Below are 19,534 nucleotides of genomic sequence, written 5' to 3' on the forward strand. Positions count from 1 at the left end.
ATTCAAACATCTATTATTTGAAAAAGCTACATACTTTTCCATTATATGGGTCTATCATAATATATTTAATTAGGACCCTATAGATGATAATTTATATTATTTTCAATTTGTGATAGCAACTAATATCCTTGGATATACAGAGACATATTTATGAATGAAATTAGATCAGTTAATAGCAGTGGGACATAAGTATAAGTCAAAGATTAATACACTTAAAAATCTGATAGTCACTATAAAATTTCTCTAAAATTGTTAATTTAACTTCCTACTAGGAGAAGGCAATGGCAACCCACTCCAGTACTCTTGTCTGGAAAATCCCATGGACAGAGGAGCCTGGTGGGCTGCAGTCCATGGGGTCAGGACTGAGTGACTTCACTTTCACTTTTCACTTTCATGCATTGGAGAAGGAAATGGCAACCCACTCCAGTGTTCTTGCCTGGAGAATCCCAGGGATAGCAGAGCCTGGTGGGCTGCCATCTACGGGGTCGCACAGAGTCGGGCACAACTGAAGCGACTTAGCAGTAGCAGCAGTGTTCATGAAGATGCCAGTAATTCAATAATTCTAGGTATTAACAGTCTTCAGGTGGCAACTGATTGTTTTGATTTGCATTCTTAATCTTTTCATAGAGCTGAGCATCTTTCCATATTTACAACCCCAATTTATTTTACAGTGAATTATCTAGTCATATAATTTGCTTGTTTTTCTTCTTCTGGATGTGATTAAGACCTTATACATTAAGGAAACTGGCTCTTTGTTACAGTGTTGTGTTTTTCTTAGCTTGTTATCTGCCTTTGGGAAGAAACAACTATAAGGAAAATCTTAAAGGAATTTTCTATGCTTGCATGAGTCCTAGGTTTTATGTCATACAAACCCCTTTCCCCATTAAAAAATTGTTATTACTTCAAAAGTCAAATTCTGTTTTAACTTTTATGCATTTTTTCTTTCTTTTGCATTGAAGTTTATTTATTGATATATCATTTGGGATTTATTTTGATGTAAAGAATTTGGCTGGCATTCATTTTTATCAATTTTCCCCCAAAGCAAGTCCATGGTACTTACTTCTACCATTTATTGGATTACTTTTCATTTTATAATTTCTAAAGCCACTTTTATCATTCTTTTAATTTCCATGTGTATCTAAATCTATTTCTAGACTATTCCATTGTTCTGTCATTCTCTAGTAAGAAAATTGTCTTCATACTAGTAAAGTAATGCTTAAAATTCTCCAAGCCAGGCTTTAGCAATATGTGAACTGTGAACTTACAGATGTTCAAGCTGGTTTTAGAAAAGGCAGAGGAACCAGAGATAAAATTGCTAACATCCGCTGGATCATCAAAAAAGCAACAGAGTTCCAGAAAAACATCTATTTCTGCTTTTTTGACTATGCCAAAGCCTTTGACTGTGTGGATCACAATAAACTGTGGAACATTCTTCAAGAGAGGGGAATACCAGAGCACCTGACCTGCCTCTTGAGAAACCTGTATGCAGGTCAGGAAGCAACAGTTAGAACTGGACATGGAACAACAGACTGGTTCCAAATAGGAAAAGGAGTACGTCAAGGCTGTATATTGTCACCCTGCTTATTTAACTTCTATGCAGAGTACATCATGAGAAATGCTGGGCTGGAAGAAGCACAAGCTGGAATCAAGATTGCCGGGAGAAATATCAATAACCTCAGATATGCAGATGACATCACCCTTATGGCAGAAAGTGAAGAAGAACTAAAGAGCCTCTTGATGAAAGTGAAAGAGGAGAGTGAAAAAGTTGGTATAAAACTCAACACTCAGAAAACTAAGATCATGGCATCTAGTTCCATCACTTCATGGCAAATAGATGGGGAAACAGTGGAAACAATGGCTGACTTTTTTGAGGGGGGCTCCAGAATCACTGCAGATGGTGACTGCAGGCATGAAATTAAAAGACGCTTACTCCTGGGAAGGAAAGTTATGAGCAACCTAGATAGTATATTCAAAAGCAGAGACATTACTTTGTCAACAAAGGTCCATCTAGTCAAGGCTTTGGTTTTTCCAGTGGTCATGTATGGATGTAAGAGTTGGACTCTGAAGAAAGCTGAGCGCCAAAGTATTGATGCTTTTGAACTGTGGTGTTGGAGAAGACTCTTGAGAGTCCCTTGGACTGTAAGGAGATCCAACCAGTCCATCCTGAAGGAGATCAGTCCTGGGTGTTCATTGGAAGGACTGATGTTGAAGCTGAAACTCCAATACTTTGGCCACCTGATGCGAAGAGCTGACTCATTTGAAAAGACCCTGATGCTGGGAAAGATTGAAGGTGGGAGGGGAAGGGGAAGACAGAGGATGAGATGGCTGGATGGCATCACCAACTCGATGGACATGGATTTGGGTGGACTCTGGGAGTTGGTGATGGACAGGGAGGCCTGGCGAGCTGCGGTTCATGGGTTGCAAAGAGTCAGACACGACTGAGCTACTGAACTGAACTAGTCTTTTATAATGTTAGTAGTTCTTTCTTATTATTCCTTTGATATGCTTATTTTTTCCTAGAGTAATTTTAGCATCATTATATCTATCTCTTTAACTTATACCAACCTCAGTGGTATAGGTGTCTCAACTTGGAGCTCATTTAAGGATTCATCTATTTCCAGGTAAAGGTTAATATTTTGTCTAATTTTTACTTCCTAGTCTAGGGTCCCACGTATGGTAATTTCTGATTTGCCAGTATCCAAGATGCAGGTTACAGAAGAGTGATAAAACAATATAAAAGCTTTAACATCTGTTGATTTTAAAATCAAGAGTAGGAGTAATTTAAGCCAGGATACTCACTATAAAAAGTATTTTTGGACATCAGTAATTTCAGCTAACATCATTAAGGTGAACAAATACCTAAGCTTTCAACATGTTCTACAAGGCAATAACTTTACCTGCTGTCCTAGAATATATGAACCACAGGTTTAAGGGTTTACATTAATTCTTCCAGTTCTAAGGACTTTACTTGATATTCTATTAATTATCAGGCTGATGCAGCAGATGTGCAAAATGGGCAGAAATGCTTCATGTTCCACAAAACATGAGAATCTTTAAAAAGCCACACAGCTGTGTGCTGTGTACACTACTTTATATTATGCACTCTTAAAGAATAAGTATACAATTCTTTGAATAAGCAGGAGAATTTTTTCATTCATACGAGATCAGAGTGTGAGCTTACCGTTAGCATGTCATCACACTTCATGTCTGGTGTATCACCATCTTCACTTTTATTGTAGAATTTTCGGAAAAAATTGAATGCCACAACAGTATATAGGTATACAACAACAGCCAATAAGCCAACAGTTAATACAAGCTGGAAAGCAATGTGACATGGAACATATATTAGAAATACAAATCAGCGGATTTACTGACTAAAAGCTAATGGAATCCACACCTTATAATCATCCTTTACTTATACCCTCAGTGGGGAAATCTATTTTCACGGTCTGTTTATTTTATCAAGTGGTCAGATTACTTTGTGTAAAACTTGACTGCTTGATTGACTAATAAATGCATACTATCGCTGGAATACGAATAATTGCTGATTTAGTTTCCTATCCAAGTTCAATTTGGATAATTATTCATTAATATTTACTTAAATAAAATTTAATTATTCTAAATGATTAATTTAATAATTAATATTAATAAGCAGCTTAATAAATTCATTTTTCTATTATCTAAATATTTGGTGGTAGATACTATACTAAATACTTTCTTTTCATAAGGTCGATTCCCTTTAAATAATTTACATGTCTAATAAAAACTATCTCTTTTTTGTTATGATAGTAAGAGGGGCTGTAAATCATGTTTTCCTTCAATAACATCCTAAATTAAAATAGGAATTTCTTCTAACACCTGGAAATGCATAACTGTTAGTAGTATGTAATATAAATATTAAAAAAAAGAAAACTAAGAAGTCTGGCTTTGTTACTATAAAGCAGTGATCAAAGGGAAAGACTCCTTTAATTATATATTTACTGTTTTGGCTGTGCCACGTAGCATGTAGGATCTTAGTTTCCCCAGGGATTGAACTCATGCCCCCTGCATTGGAAGATCAGAGTCTTAATCACCAGACTGCCAAGGAAGTACTGGGAAAAACACTTCAAAATAGTGTTAGTTATTTGGTATTAAAGGCTAATTTTCTCGTTGTATAAATAAAATTCACAGTTTGAAAGGTCTTCTTTCAGCTGTATGTAATTTTTAATTCCAAACTATACATACTATATATATGTATGTATTATAAATACATATAAAATATATATATACATTTTATAGAATATGTATATATATGAATATACACATAATTTGTATATGAATATTTTGGGGGCTACCCTGGGGGCTCAGATGGTAAAGAATCTGCCTGTACTGCGGGAGACCCGGGTTCAATCCCTGGTTTGGGAAGATGCCCTGGAGAAGGGAAAGGCTACTCACTCCAGTATTCTTGCCTGGAGAATTCCATAGAGAGAGGAGCCTGGCGGGGTTGCAAAGAGTCGGACACGACTGAGCAACTAACACTTTCACTTTCATGTATATGTTTTGAATGTGCTTTCCACCAAGCTGGTGAAAATACTTTTCTGGTTCCATCACAAAAATTCTAAACACACTAAAATACATTATTTTTTATGTCAACTTCCTCTGATTACAACATACCCCTTATGTTAAAGTGGCATATATTAAGTCTTTTAAAAATCACTTTATAATTATCTGGAAAAAAAGTGTCTTAATAGAGGGCTTAATTCACTCCTACAAATTAAGTACAAAGCCACTGTAAATTTTACATGTTTATACTCTCTATATCTCTGCAAATGGAAATCTGATACCTCAAAAAGAGAGGGAATGGAATTTAGAAACAAGCAAAAGTTTATTTAGTTGAGAATAGTGCTAGATTTTTTGTGTGAAAATACTCCACAGATTCACCATCTCCAATTCTCTGAATATACTTGGAGCTAAAAATTAATCTACTAACTGATCAATGAATAAGCACAGTATAGTTTTTGTCACTGGATTTATGCCATGCCATGCATACCATACTCATATTCAGAAACTAGAGTGACATATATAAGATCAGCATGCTGAAACTTAGAAAACTGAAGGTCATGATAATGTGAATTTAACTGTGGACATAGTTCAAGGTTTTAGGAAGGGTACCAATTTTAGAATATGTTGGATTATAAAATTCTGGAAAAAGAAGGACTCTTTTATTCCAAGTAAATAACATAGAATGTGTTACCTCTCAGTGGACACTTGATAAATAGAGAATGATTGATAAGTTTATTCATAATGAAAGTTTTAACATTACAAGTGTGTTGCATTAGAACATAAGCTGATTATCTGAAATTAAGCCAACTTTCCTCTAAGCAAGCATGACCTTGTCAAGTGTGAAAATTATTATTCTTTTTGCTTAATATAAAAGTAGAGAAAAGAGCCTAAGAATATCTGGTTTAAAATACTGTATTATATTACAGATGCAGCATCTGTTTTGTTACTAATGCAACTAGTGTGTTAGGATGTTACAGCATATTTTGGTTTTCCCACAGTACCAAAAAAAGCAAATATCATATTAGGAATAAAACAATAACTATTTTCCTGAGAATTTACTGTGCCAGGGCCTGTGCTAAGACCTCCATGTTTATGTTTTTATTTTAAATTCTCACAAAACCCTGGTAAGGTAGGTACTTTTGTTGTTTTCATTCAACATGAGGGAGTTGAGATTTAGGAATGGTAAATAATTTATCCAGGTCACAAAGCTAAATCAGTCAAACCAAGACTTGAATGTAGGTCTAGGGGACTCTCAAACTACAAATCCTTATGGTTTCCAGGAGAAAAAGTACAACTCCTCTATCCACAAAAGCTTTAAAACTGTACACTGTCATTTGAGGTTTGGTTTTATTTCTGTTGGAATATTTGTTAATTTTTTCAGTTTTTGCAGGGGAAAGAAAAGATAAACATTTACCTGTTTGCCATTGTGAGTTACTGATGACAAGATGGTTCTTAACGTCTTGAATCCCATAGCAATGTCCAGAAGATGAGCAGCAAAAAAAAAGTTGTTGTAGTGTCCAAGAATGGACATGGTCATATACCAGGCAAGGTAGAGGAAGGACTATTAAGATGAAATGAGAGAAAAGAATGTCAGAAAATAGAATACATATTATTGTCAAAAGCTACTCTGATCTCATTCTAAATGCTCCATTGACTTTATCTTTTGATTATATATTCATATAATTCCAATTAGTTATATGAGTTTGTATATTTTATTTTTATTTAGTTCATTCTGCAGAGTTCAATGCCATCCATTCTCTCCTTTACACCAGAGTGGTTGTTTTTATTTATCCTCCCACAGAGAAAAATGAATTGACTTACTATTCAACAGCAGCTTATATCAGCCTCAGCACTATTGATAGTTTGGGCCAGTTAATTCTTTGTCATTGGTGTCATCGTGTGCACTGTAGGATGGTTTGCAAGCAGCATTCCTGGTCTCTACTCACCAGCTGCCACTAGCATTCCCTCTTCCCAGTCATGACAACCCAAAATATCTTTATATGTTGCCATGTGTGGCTGAGTTGAGCGACCTTCTTTTTATTCAGGGAAGCTGCTTCCACTGTTAGATGAGAAGTTAGCTGAAAGACACCTTACTAGCAGTTGACAAAATGATTTCAAGATGAGTTTGAGCTCTTTGGAGGGTTCTCTAAGATACCCAGGATTCTGGGCCATGACTGGATGAGGCAGGGGTGGAGACAGAGGTTAAGAGTACGCAGGAGAGGGGTGTCACAGGTCTTTAGCAGAATGGAAGTAAGGTTCACTATAAAAGTCAGTGCTAAGATTGGAGTGAGATTTTTTGAGATTAAATGAGATGTCCAAGGAAGAAAGCACAGATGAGAGAACAGCAGAAGGCCTTAGGGGATGTTCTTACGTTCCTTTCTGAGTGGATGTGAGAAGATGGCAAAAAAATTAAGAAGCAAGAATGAGGGGGTGAGCTGAGATCTACAGAAAAAATTGTAGTCAATGTATTCAGCCATGTTTCAAGATTCTCTCTCACAACTCCCCAGCAGCAAATAGTAGCATTAAAAACAATTGACAGTAACAGTTATTTAAACTGAAAATTCTAAGATTCAAAAATGTCAAGCTAATGAACCAGTGAGGTACTATAATGTGATTCTCTGCCTTGACAGCTGGTGGCTTTTAGTCATGGGTGATTTTTTTCATAATATTTGTACATATATGTGGGTCCTATGGTTTACCTCATAGGCTCTTGATAAAAGGAAGATCCATCAAGAAAAAGAACACAATAATGTACTTAACTTGGCAGAAACAAATGGATTGCAATCAATGTTAAGAAAAACTTTAAACAACTTATTTAGAATTTTCTAACATCTGTAAAAATTTTGAAGAATGCCATCGTTCAACTAAAACCTGAATGAAAAAACACATGAATTTTCATGTTTCATTTTCTTGTGTAAATATATTTTCATTTTAATCTTTCAGCTATTGAAAGAAATGGAATGAGAGATGGGCTGATGAATCATGTATTTCTGTGGGTTTTTCTCAGACATGGTCAGTATTAAATGAACCGATATTTGAATAACTTTCTTAAGTAGCCATCTTTCCACCTGCTGAAGCCCAGCAAATTCATCTAATCAGAGTGCGTTTTACTTTGTGGTATTGAAGGTAGCTTACGTTGTCAGTGAAAACGACTCCTAGTTTCCACATCTGATACTTCACATCAATAGAGTTCAGTCTGGAAAAACAAAAGAATTTGTAGATATGTACATGAAGCAAAGGCTCACAGGCTTGCAAGAGCCTGCTGGCATTCACTCCCCATGGGATGGGGTAGGGCTGGCAACCATCTCAGAAGATTAGTTCTAGTTCAGGTGCCTAGGGAAGAGGTTGAGAGCTCCGTTGGACAATGTATTCCAGAGTTTTGTGATTTTTTTAGAGGAATCTTAGAAAACAAAACAAAGCATCATTATATCTTCTATTATTTAAAAATAGGTTTTTTTGACCTTTTCTTTTCTCTACATTAACTGTAAGATAAACACTTTACGTCTAACAATTATTCCTGAAAATTGTACAAATTAACTAACATAGGTATATCAAGACTTTCCTCCCTAACTTTTAGCCATACATTTGTAATTGCATACCAACAGAATTATTTTTAGTTTAACTAATAAAAACCTGCATAAATATCCACATTTACTTTATAACTGTACTGATTTTGCCAGTGAAAGGGCTTATTGGTTCTGTTTTTGTTTCCTTTTGATTTCAGAAATGCCCCTTCTCACATCCTTCTCTATCCAAAAAGATAACCCTCCCCCTTGGTTCCTATAGCACTTTGTAGTCACCTCCCTTTATAATCATTTCCCAGTTTTGTAGCTGTAGGTGTGTATGTATGTACATGTATTTACACCTCTCTCACTAGTCTCTAAAATCCCCATCGCCAAGCACATTATATGATACAGTCAGTGTATCATATAATATTGAATAATGTTGAATGAATGAATTGCAACATAAATATTTTTGATCTTTGCAGAATAAAATAGACATGTATTAAAATATACCTTCTAGCTTTCTTTTTTCAGAACTTGCATTGGTTTATAGGGCGAGAAATTATAATTTTGTTAGCCTTCCCATAATTTTTGGAATTGATATAATAATATGTAATTTTTAGTGCTATTTTCAAAAGGGCTTCTCTAGAGATACTGTTTTAGTCTTGTTTGTTTGTTTTAGTCTTTAATTACTTTTTTAATCATTTCTTTAATTAGGCCAATCTTAAGTTATAAGTGTAGTGATAAATAGTTTATCATCTAAAGTTGATTTCATAGGAGATTTTTCCTCTTGGAGTTAAGGTTTAATTTACTTTAGCCTAGAATCTTTTACTTTTAAGGAAATAAAACTGTCTTTGAGTTGTAGTTTTGTTATTTTAAATAATCATTTTTAAAGTTTCATGCATATTTACAATAGGTTTCAATATAACAATACTTTGTCTTGAAAAGATAAACACACACACACACACTGGGACAGTTTGCATGAGAGCATAATTGTATTCCATGAAAGCAATCCAAAATAAAATAAGGGTTTTATCAGGATGTCTGAATTTCCCATGGTAGTTTCGTGATTTAAAAATTTTGTTCTTATGATTAGTTCTTTTCTATCCCTATCATTCGTTAGGGTAGCAAGTCGCTACCAACTGCATGAAAAGCATTTTGTAGTACACAGTACTCTCTTCTCACTAATGGTGGCAGTAATGCTATTTGGGCAGAGCTGACTCCACCCTCAGGGATGGAGCACAGCTGATCTAGACCAGTCACGGCCTCCCCAGCCACAGGGCTTGGTTCCGAGGTAAACTAGAAGCCCGAGAGCTCTGAGATATAAGCGCCCCTCTCACTCCATAAAGACACATAGTGAAGTATGCAGGCTCTCTGGCTGTTGGAGGCCATTCTACCCCAGGAGGTCAGTTGGCCACCTATTTAAATGTGCACATTTGGCGCTGCTGTTGTTTAGTCGCTAAGTCATTTCCAACTCTTTTACTACCTCATGGACTAGCCTGCCAGGCTCCTCTGTCCATGGAATTTCCCAGGCAAGAATTCCAGAGCAGGTTGCCACTTCCTTCTTCAGGGGATCTTCCTGACCCAGGGATTGGACCCATGTGTCCTGCATTAGCAGGTGGATTCTTTACCACTGAGCCACCAGGGAAGCCCAAATGTGCACATACCAAGAAGCCCTCTATATTTGATTGATAAATACATGCACACATAGAAACATGAATCATCCTGTATGCAAATGTTCACATTAAGATAATATTCATATAGAAACCAGATAATCTTTTAAAACTCCATCTTTTTAAACACTTTAATAAAGGAACACTACATGTAAATTTTTTCCTAGTAATGTGTGTTATTCACTAGCAAACTGTAATTTTATTATCCCTATTTAATGGTATTAATAAAGTCCACATTAATTTCTTGGTACTTTTCTAGCAGTCAAAACTGCAAATATTTACTATGTAAAACAGTGGAAAATTCCACTAATTTACAACTGTTCATAGTAAAACAGTAGTCTAAACTTTTCTGTTTTTTCAGACTTATTTTCCAGAGTCACAAATATGACCATGTAAAGTGAATAATTCAGTGAAAGTTCCTCAGTCGTGTCCGACTATTTGTGACCTAAAGGGCTGTACAGTCCATGGAATTCTCTAGGCCAGAATACTGCAGTGGGTAGCCTTTCCCTTCTCCAGGGGATCTTCCCAACCCAGGGATCGAACCCAGGTCTCCTGCATTGCAGGTGGATTCTTTACCAGCTGAGCCACAAAGGAAGCCCATGTAGCATGCATAATTAAGTGAAACTATTTAATTCTACCTTGCTTATCAGGGATCTGAAAATGTTAGTGGGAAACTCAGCATACTTTTCACCACTGTCCTTGTTTCACATGATATTCTAACATAAAGGTCTTAATGCCTAAGGGTTATCAACTGTGTTTCTTCTTATATATAGTGATTTGGTCTTTAGGAAACATATTTGTTTTCTTAAAATACCAGATAATACTTTAAACTTAAGTTCATAATTTCTGTTACATATTTGCTTATTGAACTACTTTTCAACTGGGTTCACATTATTTTTAGACTCAACTAGTTCTAACCAAGGCTTCAGAGAGAAAAAAAAAAATCATGACCAAAAAGATAGGTCAGCCAAAGTGTCTTTTTTAATGCTAACTAAAATATTTATCTAAGACAATCTAACACTGCTCTACAGAACCTTAAATATTTATGTTTTCAAAGAAATCATCACATACCTAGTTGACTGACACCTTAAATGCACCTAAGTAAGGAACAGTAACCACTGTTTCTTCTAAAATTGTTGTGACTACAATAAGAAATTACTTTTTAAAAGCATGTGGGCTTTACATTTATTTTCAAATTATAGTTGATTAAATTCGTAAAATAGAAATAGATGTATATATACATATACTCACACTACACGTGTGTGTGAAAGTCAGTCTCTGGTGAAGTCAACCAGTTTACATTCTCCTAGTTATATCAACATTCCATGCAAATACTATATAAGGGTACGTCATTTTAATGTAAACTTTCTAAGTAATAGTATGATAACATGGTACCAAGTCTTTGCTATTTAAATAAAATATAACAATTATAATACAAGGATATGAACTTTGAACATTTCTAATAAAAGGCTTACATGACTCCCTTTTCCAAAATAAGAAAATTAACTTTTCAAGTAGGAAGCTTTAAGAAAACATAGTCAAATATTATGTTTTTGTACCTCTGACTTCGACTTAAGTGGCATTTAGGGGTAAAAAGGCAAATCAAATTAAGAACATAAATCTTTTTTTCTTGCTTTATATAAATAACAAAAAAGATATGTTCAAAAGTTATAGATTAAATCTAATGATTCCAGAGCTCAGAAGTACAAAAGCAGATTTTGTATATATATACTGTTTCGCTCATCTCTCTGTTCTTCTGACACTGAAGGAAAAGAAATCAATGCACTAACAAATTCAAAAGTGTATTCATTTTTCCTCCTTTCTACCTACATCTTGAATAGAGCAGAATTAACACTCACACAGCTGACAGGGAGCTGTCTTTCTTTGGCTTCTTCTTTTCCCGGGCATCACTGAAGTCCAAGGCAGCTTTGTCCATCCCAAGTAACTCACTGATTCTGTCTCGGCCATAGAACTCTCCATATTTATCCATAACCTGGGGTAAGAATAAAAGCATTTTACAGACCTCCACCATTAAGTAGTCTCATCTATGTACGCACATACAAACATCAGAGTATTTTAATACATAATATATGTATTACTTTCAAGTTCACTTAAAAATCTAACTTACAGCTCATGTTCTATGATCATACTATTAAGGTCTAAGTGAATTTAACAGCATTTATTTATTCAGGGCATGCTGCACAGCATGTGGGGTCTTAGTTCCTCGACCAGGGATCGAACTTGCACCCCCTGCACTGGAAATGTGGGGTCTAAGCACTGGACTGCCAGGCAAGTCTACTTAAAGCATTTTAAATAATACCTAGCTGAAGAACATGATTTCCAAGGCAAGAGGGAGGCATGCAAATAGAAGAGGATGGGCTGAAGGAAATGGGTAAAGGGGTGGTGGGAGGTAATGGAATAAGGTAACATCTACCAAATTCATACTTTATGCCGGGAATTATGCTAAGAATTTTGACTTGTTTTCCATCATGGGGCTCTTTCAATATGGAAGTTTCCTCTTATTAGCATCCTGCTCTGCAGACAAAGAAATTGTATCTTAGAGAATGTAACATGCCCAGGGTTGGTCAGCTTGGCAAAAGAGCACATGAGGAAGCATCCAGGCAAGGCTGACTCAGCAACGGTCTGCATAGAGCACAGCACGCCATTGGGACGGTCACAACATGCTGGTATTCCCTCTGTGGTCTCCACCTGAACCTGAAACCTCGTCACCATCCTCAGGTCCTCAGTTAATTCTAGTATAGATGTTTTATCCATCGCTAGAATCACTTCCTAGCAACCCCCCTTGATTTCCTTGCCCCTCTGCCCTGTCACGTTTGCCTGGCTTTGCCTAAGTACTGGGTTTTTAAATCAATGCCTAGACGTGGGCTCACAGATCACCTGTGAGCTCAGCACCTCTGTCTCTTATATAGCAACTCTTGGCCTAGGGTTTATATACCATGAGGATCCTGCACATCAGTGAAAATGGAGGCGACAGCAAAAGTAATGAAAGAAGTCCAGAAATAGAGAAAACTGGCAGCAAAAGAGGGATAAGAAAGCAAGGAAAAGGGAGGTAGGAGAAACAAAGGCACTGGGAACCAGAGAGAAAGGAGGGGGAATGTTAAAGATTAGAGTAGGTGATGGAAAAATATATAAATAGAAAGAAAGAAAGGATTAGCAGAAATTAAAATAAGCATTTTTGGAATGTGTACAAACAGGTTAAGTGAAATAAAACATAAAAGAGCAACGGTAGTTTAAAATCCTATGAATGTATACTATTTAGGTTCATTAGAACAATTTGTTTTGTATTATTCTCACAGTACTGAAAAGGGGCTGGGCTGATCTGAGTGGGAGTTCTTTAGGGGTTATATTCTCACCCAGGAGGACAAATTGGACCCCAGAGCAGGAACGCCATGAAGAGTCTTAGCCGCAATTATAATTTGTCTACTTATTTGACTCTAGATATATCATTTCCTTTGGAGATAACTTAAAGTTGCTTCTTTATACTGTTAAATAATTAACATGAATAAAATATTCAAATCATCTATTTTAAATTACTTAAAAATTATTCTTTCAAAGCTCTGGCCTAATTTGGATGACTCATCTGCATTAGTGCAATGCTACTACTTTGTGGTTACAAGGAGACAAAAAACTTGCACCAAAACGAAAATCAGCACACATTCTGCTCCTTCCAACTAGAAAGTCTTGAGGGTTTTTTGTGTTGTTCTGTTTTCTTTAATGTGCTTCATTTTAAATGATGTACTTGATTTAAATTCTTGGCAAACTCTCTTTCTCCCCTCAGACTGGTAACAAAAAATTTGCAGCTGCTAATCACCAAACACCCTCTGAGTCCCACTAAACTGGTGGAATCAAAGGGGGAAAAGATCACTTCATTCAGCAGATATTTGTGGCCATTCTACCTCAGACCATATATATACACGGTAGCTACAACTCATTATGGTACATGGCATGAATTGATTCAGCTTGGCAACTGGAGGGTTCAAGGAATAAGAAGGATCTGCAAAATAATGTTTACTGTATTTTATAATATACAAGTACTGTGTATGCATTATTATATTTTCTTTAAAAAGTGATCTACATTAAATAATATGTGATAGGAAGAGCATAGATAATCCTTGACTCTCAAAATCAGAGCTGACAGTCTTAACTGTCTTCTTCCTACCATCCTATGATGCAGTGTGCATCAGAAGAAAAAAACTGTCAAAATAAAAAGGTCTTTGAAGTTTATATACAGTAAATAAAATTTAGTCATCTGTTGTTATACAACTTTACTTCTTTATGGTAAGGGAGGATCCCAGCCCTGGTAACTTAGCTGTCTTATCAGAAAAGAACCTTCAGTCAGTTACCCAATCTCAGAGAAAATTCTTACCAGTTCTTTTTAATGTACAGGCTGAGCACATTTAATCACCTGAGTCAGAGGATGGGTGGATGAGAAATGCTTATTTAATTTTTAGCTGCAGAGTATGGATTTCTTATGAAATTTTTGAAACTCATATTCAATCCTACTTCCATTTAGAAATGACATTGACAGATAAAGCATACCTCAATATCTCATTCTACATATGAGCCACAGCAAATTAAAATCTGAATTGCACTTTAGGAAAAAATAGAAAATTTAAAGTGCTCTAATTAGTATTACCTTTCTTTTAACAAATTTGTCCCAGTAGTTGTTGGGAAATGACCTAAAAGATATAAAAGCACAGAAGTAAAATATAGTATCATTTAAAAAATGATAAATAACAATATATTGTTTGGAATAAACAAAATATTAAAAATAATATGTATATGTGTTCTTTCCACAGAAATTACAATGCATTTTTCCCATCTTATTCCATAATTTTCTATAAGAATATTAAATATTATTTTAAATGTTAATATATCCATGTAAATCACAAAACATATGGACTAATATTGTTATGGATAAAAATATGAACATGTTTATTAATAAGGAGTTATATTTTTGTGTACAATATGTCAATATATACATTTCTTTGTCAATTGTCTTTAAAACATTAAAGTATCTAAAAATCTGTCCTTGTTTCTCTTATGAAGTTTAAAAAAAAAACTCATTCCCACCTTGAGAAAACTCAAGGAAACTGAGCATATTATCATCACATGATCCTGGCATCTTAAGAATTCACTCAAGGGGACAGACTGGATTGGATTTAGTATTAGTAAATAGAGTTGCTAAACAAAATATTGGGCTTCCCTGGTAGCTCAGAGGTTAAAGCGTCTGCCTGCAATGTGGGAGACTCGAGTTCAATCCCTGGGTTGGGAAGATCCCCTGGAGAAGGAAATGGCAGCCCACTCCAGTATTCTTGCCTGGAGAATCCCGTGGACTGAGGAGCCTGGTGGGCTATAGTCCATGGGGTTGCAAAGAGTTGGACACAACTGAGTGACTTCACTTTCAAACAAAATACTGGGCATTTAGAGTAACTGTTTATACAGCTATGTGCTATGGCTGGTCGCTCAGTCGTGTCTGTATACCTATATACCTAGGTATAGCTATATACCTAGGTATAGCTAGGTATATACCAGACTGCTGGATGATACCAATTAAAAATTTCCAACTTAGATTAAACATGTGAAATTCAATATTTTTGCCTCTAATGCTACAACCCTTTCCTTAATGAATAATTTTGGCTTCCTCTATGCTTTTCTGTGAGATAACCTTGCATTGCAGGTTGTGTACACACTTCTCTGAACACTGAGTAATGGACGTTAAGTTCCATTACTGCCGTGGAAATGGACTTAAAGCCATTTTTGATGGAGGAAATCAGAACACAGAGGGCAAAAATTGAAGGCATCCATTAAGAGGATGATGGAGCTCAGTCATTTGATTTTCTTGGCTGAATATATAACTATTATTCACTTCTGCTAAACTTTTGACAAATCTGCAGGAACTCTGGCAACGTATTTTACGTCCTGAAATTTTCTGAGCACAGAAATGTCTCATCTAATTCTTTACTCACTGTGTGTTGATTACGAGTCTATCCCACTGGCCTTTAATATCATCTTCTGAAGGCTGTTCTGTAATATAAAGCCCATCAAATTCCAATTTTCGAGCTACTTCCTTTTCTCGCTTAAAAATAACCAGTGGGACCTACATTTGAAAAATAAACATGTTAAAATTAGTTTACATTAACTGGCATCTCTTGTGGCCACTATCTATACAAAACAGCTTTTGGAAAGAAATATTTCCCATGTTACTTCCAGGAAAGTAAAAAATGAGTGAAAATGAACCAGCTATATTCAGGCAGAAAGAGACATCTAGAGGTTTTAGAAAAACAGAAGATAGTGTACGTATATGTATGCATATGCTTTTAAACACAGAGAGGTTCATAGATAATTTGCATTAATGAAATAAATTTTAAATATCGAGAAAAAGATTATATAAAATTTCTTTTCTTTTGCATATAATATATACATATATATATGGATGCAGTAAAAGATAGCACTTATAATGTTCCAAAATGCATACTTTTAAAAAATTTTAGAGCTTTGAAAAATCTCTTTAATAACTGCATGCTCAGCATGCTTATATGTTATTTTGAAATAAATTTTAATTTCAACATCAGCAAAAATGTTTGTCAATTTGCCAAAATGTCTCCAGAATTTACTGACACTCTTTGCATATGCACAGAGATTACACACGACTCAGATGCAAACAAGATGCAAACACTGTGGAAGTATCTAAGAACACCCCCCCGCCCTCCTCCCTCTCATAAAACAAGGGAAGGAAAGGGAGGTAGAGGTGTTTCTCAAGAAAACGTTATATTCTAATAATTTACTCTGGACCCTAGTTTTTCAAAAGTCTTGTATAAGCTTCCCAATCAGAAGCAGGGAACAGTGAAACAAAAGCCCTGCAGCATAACAGTGCCATGTTAGGAAAAGATAAAAGAGGTTTGCAAAGGTAGTGTGAAGCTCTGAGCACTTGGAGAGACAACCTTGAGTTCTGTTCACCAAACTATACTACTCCCTTCAAAGGTCTAGGAATGAAGCTACACTGTTTCCTGGGTGATGTGTGACAAAGTGTGAAGCATTTCTGCCAAGGATGGTGAGAAATATGTGCCTAATAGCAGAATAACTGAAATGACTTGGAGGTCGAATATGATATATTTCTAGAATTTTTACTACACTGAACATTGCTAGTACATAGTGGGTTGGTCACTGCTGTGCTTTCAAGATATAGGTGAAATTTTCCATATGTGAATAATTACTGTGGGTGGGGGGGGGGAAACTACAATGTGACAGCCACATCCCCTTCCCAGGGCAGCCTGGAGTCAGTGACTGGTCAACACAGAGCTCTAAAGGCCAGGCTCCAATGCCCCCAGCCCAGGACCACCCTGAAGGGGTGTCTCAACCTCAGAACAGAGGCTGTGACATGCCCTGTTGGGTCTGTACTGTAGGCCCACTGTTCTCTCTTCCCCATGGTGCTTCTTCCCTTTGCCCCTCAGGTATTGATGGAACAGTCCCTAATAAACTATGTGTCTGCAGTTTTCATCTCAGAATCTGCTGCCCCAGAACAACATGCACAAGCCCCTTAGTGGCTTACTATCTTACTTTCAAGCAGTAGTATCCAATGATACAGAAGAAAGAGATGACTGTGTGCAGAATGGCTAATATCCGCAGTGTGGGCTCCATGTAGCCACTGCTCTCCTCCAGCACGTAGTGCACTGCGATGATTCTAGGCGAGCTGCTGTCCAAGCTGCTAACTCTGGCATTTTCACTTGAACTGCGAGGGGGTAGTTCCTTTCCTTCAACCACAGAAGAAGTGGAGACCTGATTCAAACCATTTAGAGAACAGTCAGTTCATTTTCTCTAAGAGATTAGGGTAAACAAGAAACAATGGAAACTCTGCCTTATCAGCAAATAGCTGGATGTGAAGCCACTGCATGATGAAAAGACTAAAAGCATAGGCTGAAAAGATAGCTTTTCAAAAACCCAGCATAGGGAATTATATTCAATATCTTATAATAACCTATAATGAAAAAGAATCTAAGAAAGAAAATATATGTGTACACACACACACATAAATGAATCACTTTGCCATACAACTGAAACTTAGACAACATTGTAAATCAACTAAAATTCAATAGAAAAAAAATGGAAAATAATGACCATATTTTAAAAATTCCCTCTAGTCTAACCAGTTACCAGGGTTAAAATGCATGTAGGGGAAAATTAGATGGCTAAGCTGTCTTCCCAATGATCAAAAGAATTTAGTGGAATACAAGTATGCCATACCAAGATACATGTGACATATTCATACACGGGACATATCCAGCCAAATCAGGCTATGAGTACTGGCGACAAACCCTCTAAAATCACATATTCTTCAGTGGGGGCATTTCTCAGTGCGAAGGAGCTAATCTAGTCTTGCTGTCCTAGACAGTCAGTGATGTGCCTGAGATTCAGGTTTTCTCTTTCATCAAAATACATTTCAGAAAAGGTGTTCATGTGCTTACTAGTGGATCCGTCAAATCATTACATTCAATTCAGTCTACCTGTAGTTTCATATTGGTTATTAAAAGACTAAGACGTACGTACCTTATAAAAGAGCAAGATGAAATTGATCGCAAATGCGACAAATAAGGCTAACATTCTCATGTTGTAGAAGTTGCGAGCAAAATAGTTCTGAAGGTGAAAAAAAATATTAAAAGGTCATTGAATCAAGAGATTTGAAATTTGCAGGCAATTGAAATAAAGCATTCATACATTTACCAAAAACTGTTTCTTGAGGGCCTACCATTTATTAAGTCCCATGATTGGTGCTGTCAACATAATAGTGAATAAGAAAACTTAAACCATCACAGAGTAGACAGATATAAAGAAGCACACCCACAGATAAAAAATAGCCTAATTTCAGGGAATGGTAAATGCTATGAAGAAAAATCCATCAGACTAAGGACTTAGGGAAGGGGGTACTATCTGGATGGGTGGTCAGGGAAGGTTCTTAGGTGACATTTGAGCTGAGGCCTAGATGCCATAGGACAATAATCAAGTGAACAACTGTGGGAAGGGAACGTCATAGAAAGAGCTTGGAGGGCAAAGGTCCTGAATTCTGAGTGATGCTGGTGTGTCCGATGGATAGTGAGGAGGTACCACAGTGAGAGGAGGAGAGAGTGGGAAGGAATGAGGTCAGAGAGGTGAGAGGGGGACACCGTTCTGTGGGCCTTTGATAAAAAGTCTGTGCTTTGTGCTGTGGATAATGGTCACTACGCAGATGTTATGTGTGTAAACATTTATCCAGCTGAGCTGTACGATTGAAGTCTGTAGACTTAACTGTTGCTTGTAAGGTATATCTCCATAAACACAAAAGAAATGTTAAAAAAAGAAAAAGTGTTGCTCCTTACAGTGCAGTGGTTCAGTGTCTGATTGCTGGGACCATACTGCCTGGGTATGAAGCCTGACCCCACCACTTCCTCACTGCAGGATGTGGACAAGAGGCTTAATCACTCTTGTAAGCATCACTTTTCTTATTTGTCAAGTGGGGATAACAACAAAATCTGTCTCATAAGTTTGTTATGAGGATTAGATAAGTTACTATAGGGGAAGGTAATCATTAATCTTATTATAATTGGAATTACTATTTTACTGTAAATGAGATGGCAAGCTCTTGAAGGAGCTGAAGAGGGCTTGATGCGATCAGATAATGATTTGGAAAGATGATTCCAGCTACCGTGTATAAAGTAGACTGGAGGCATGGAAGGCAGGGGACCAGTTAGAAAGTTACGGCAGGATGCAGAAAGAGGATGTTGATGGTGGTGGTTTGAACCAGTGGTGACTGTGGAAATG

At 36.4% G+C, this 19,534-nt stretch overlaps 1 protein-coding gene across 1 annotated transcript in view; it reads right to left on the reverse strand.

The window, feature by feature from the left end:
* Positions 1 to 19,534, reverse strand: part of LOC120860476 (ryanodine receptor 2-like) — an 804,098-nt gene that overhangs the window by 33,962 nt on the left and 750,602 nt on the right. Inside the window, exons 94-101 of the mRNA XM_040236295.1 lie at positions 18,287 to 18,373; positions 17,300 to 17,518; positions 15,709 to 15,839; positions 14,376 to 14,418; positions 11,578 to 11,711; positions 7,678 to 7,738; positions 5,957 to 6,103; positions 3,182 to 3,316 (exon numbers count right to left, since the gene is read on the reverse strand). Coding sequence (XP_040092229.1) covers positions 3,182 to 3,316; positions 5,957 to 6,103; positions 7,678 to 7,738; positions 11,578 to 11,711; positions 14,376 to 14,418; positions 15,709 to 15,839; positions 17,300 to 17,518; positions 18,287 to 18,373 — 957 coding nt within the window. The remainder of the gene's footprint in view (positions 1 to 3,181; positions 3,317 to 5,956; positions 6,104 to 7,677; positions 7,739 to 11,577; positions 11,712 to 14,375; positions 14,419 to 15,708; positions 15,840 to 17,299; positions 17,519 to 18,286; positions 18,374 to 19,534) is intronic.

The sequence above is a fragment of the Oryx dammah genome, unplaced genomic scaffold (genome assembly GCF_014754425.2).
Source record: "Oryx dammah isolate SB20612 unplaced genomic scaffold, SCBI_Odam_1.1 HiC_scaffold_11077, whole genome shotgun sequence".
NCBI classification, from domain to species: Eukaryota; Metazoa; Chordata; class Mammalia; order Artiodactyla; family Bovidae; genus Oryx; species Oryx dammah.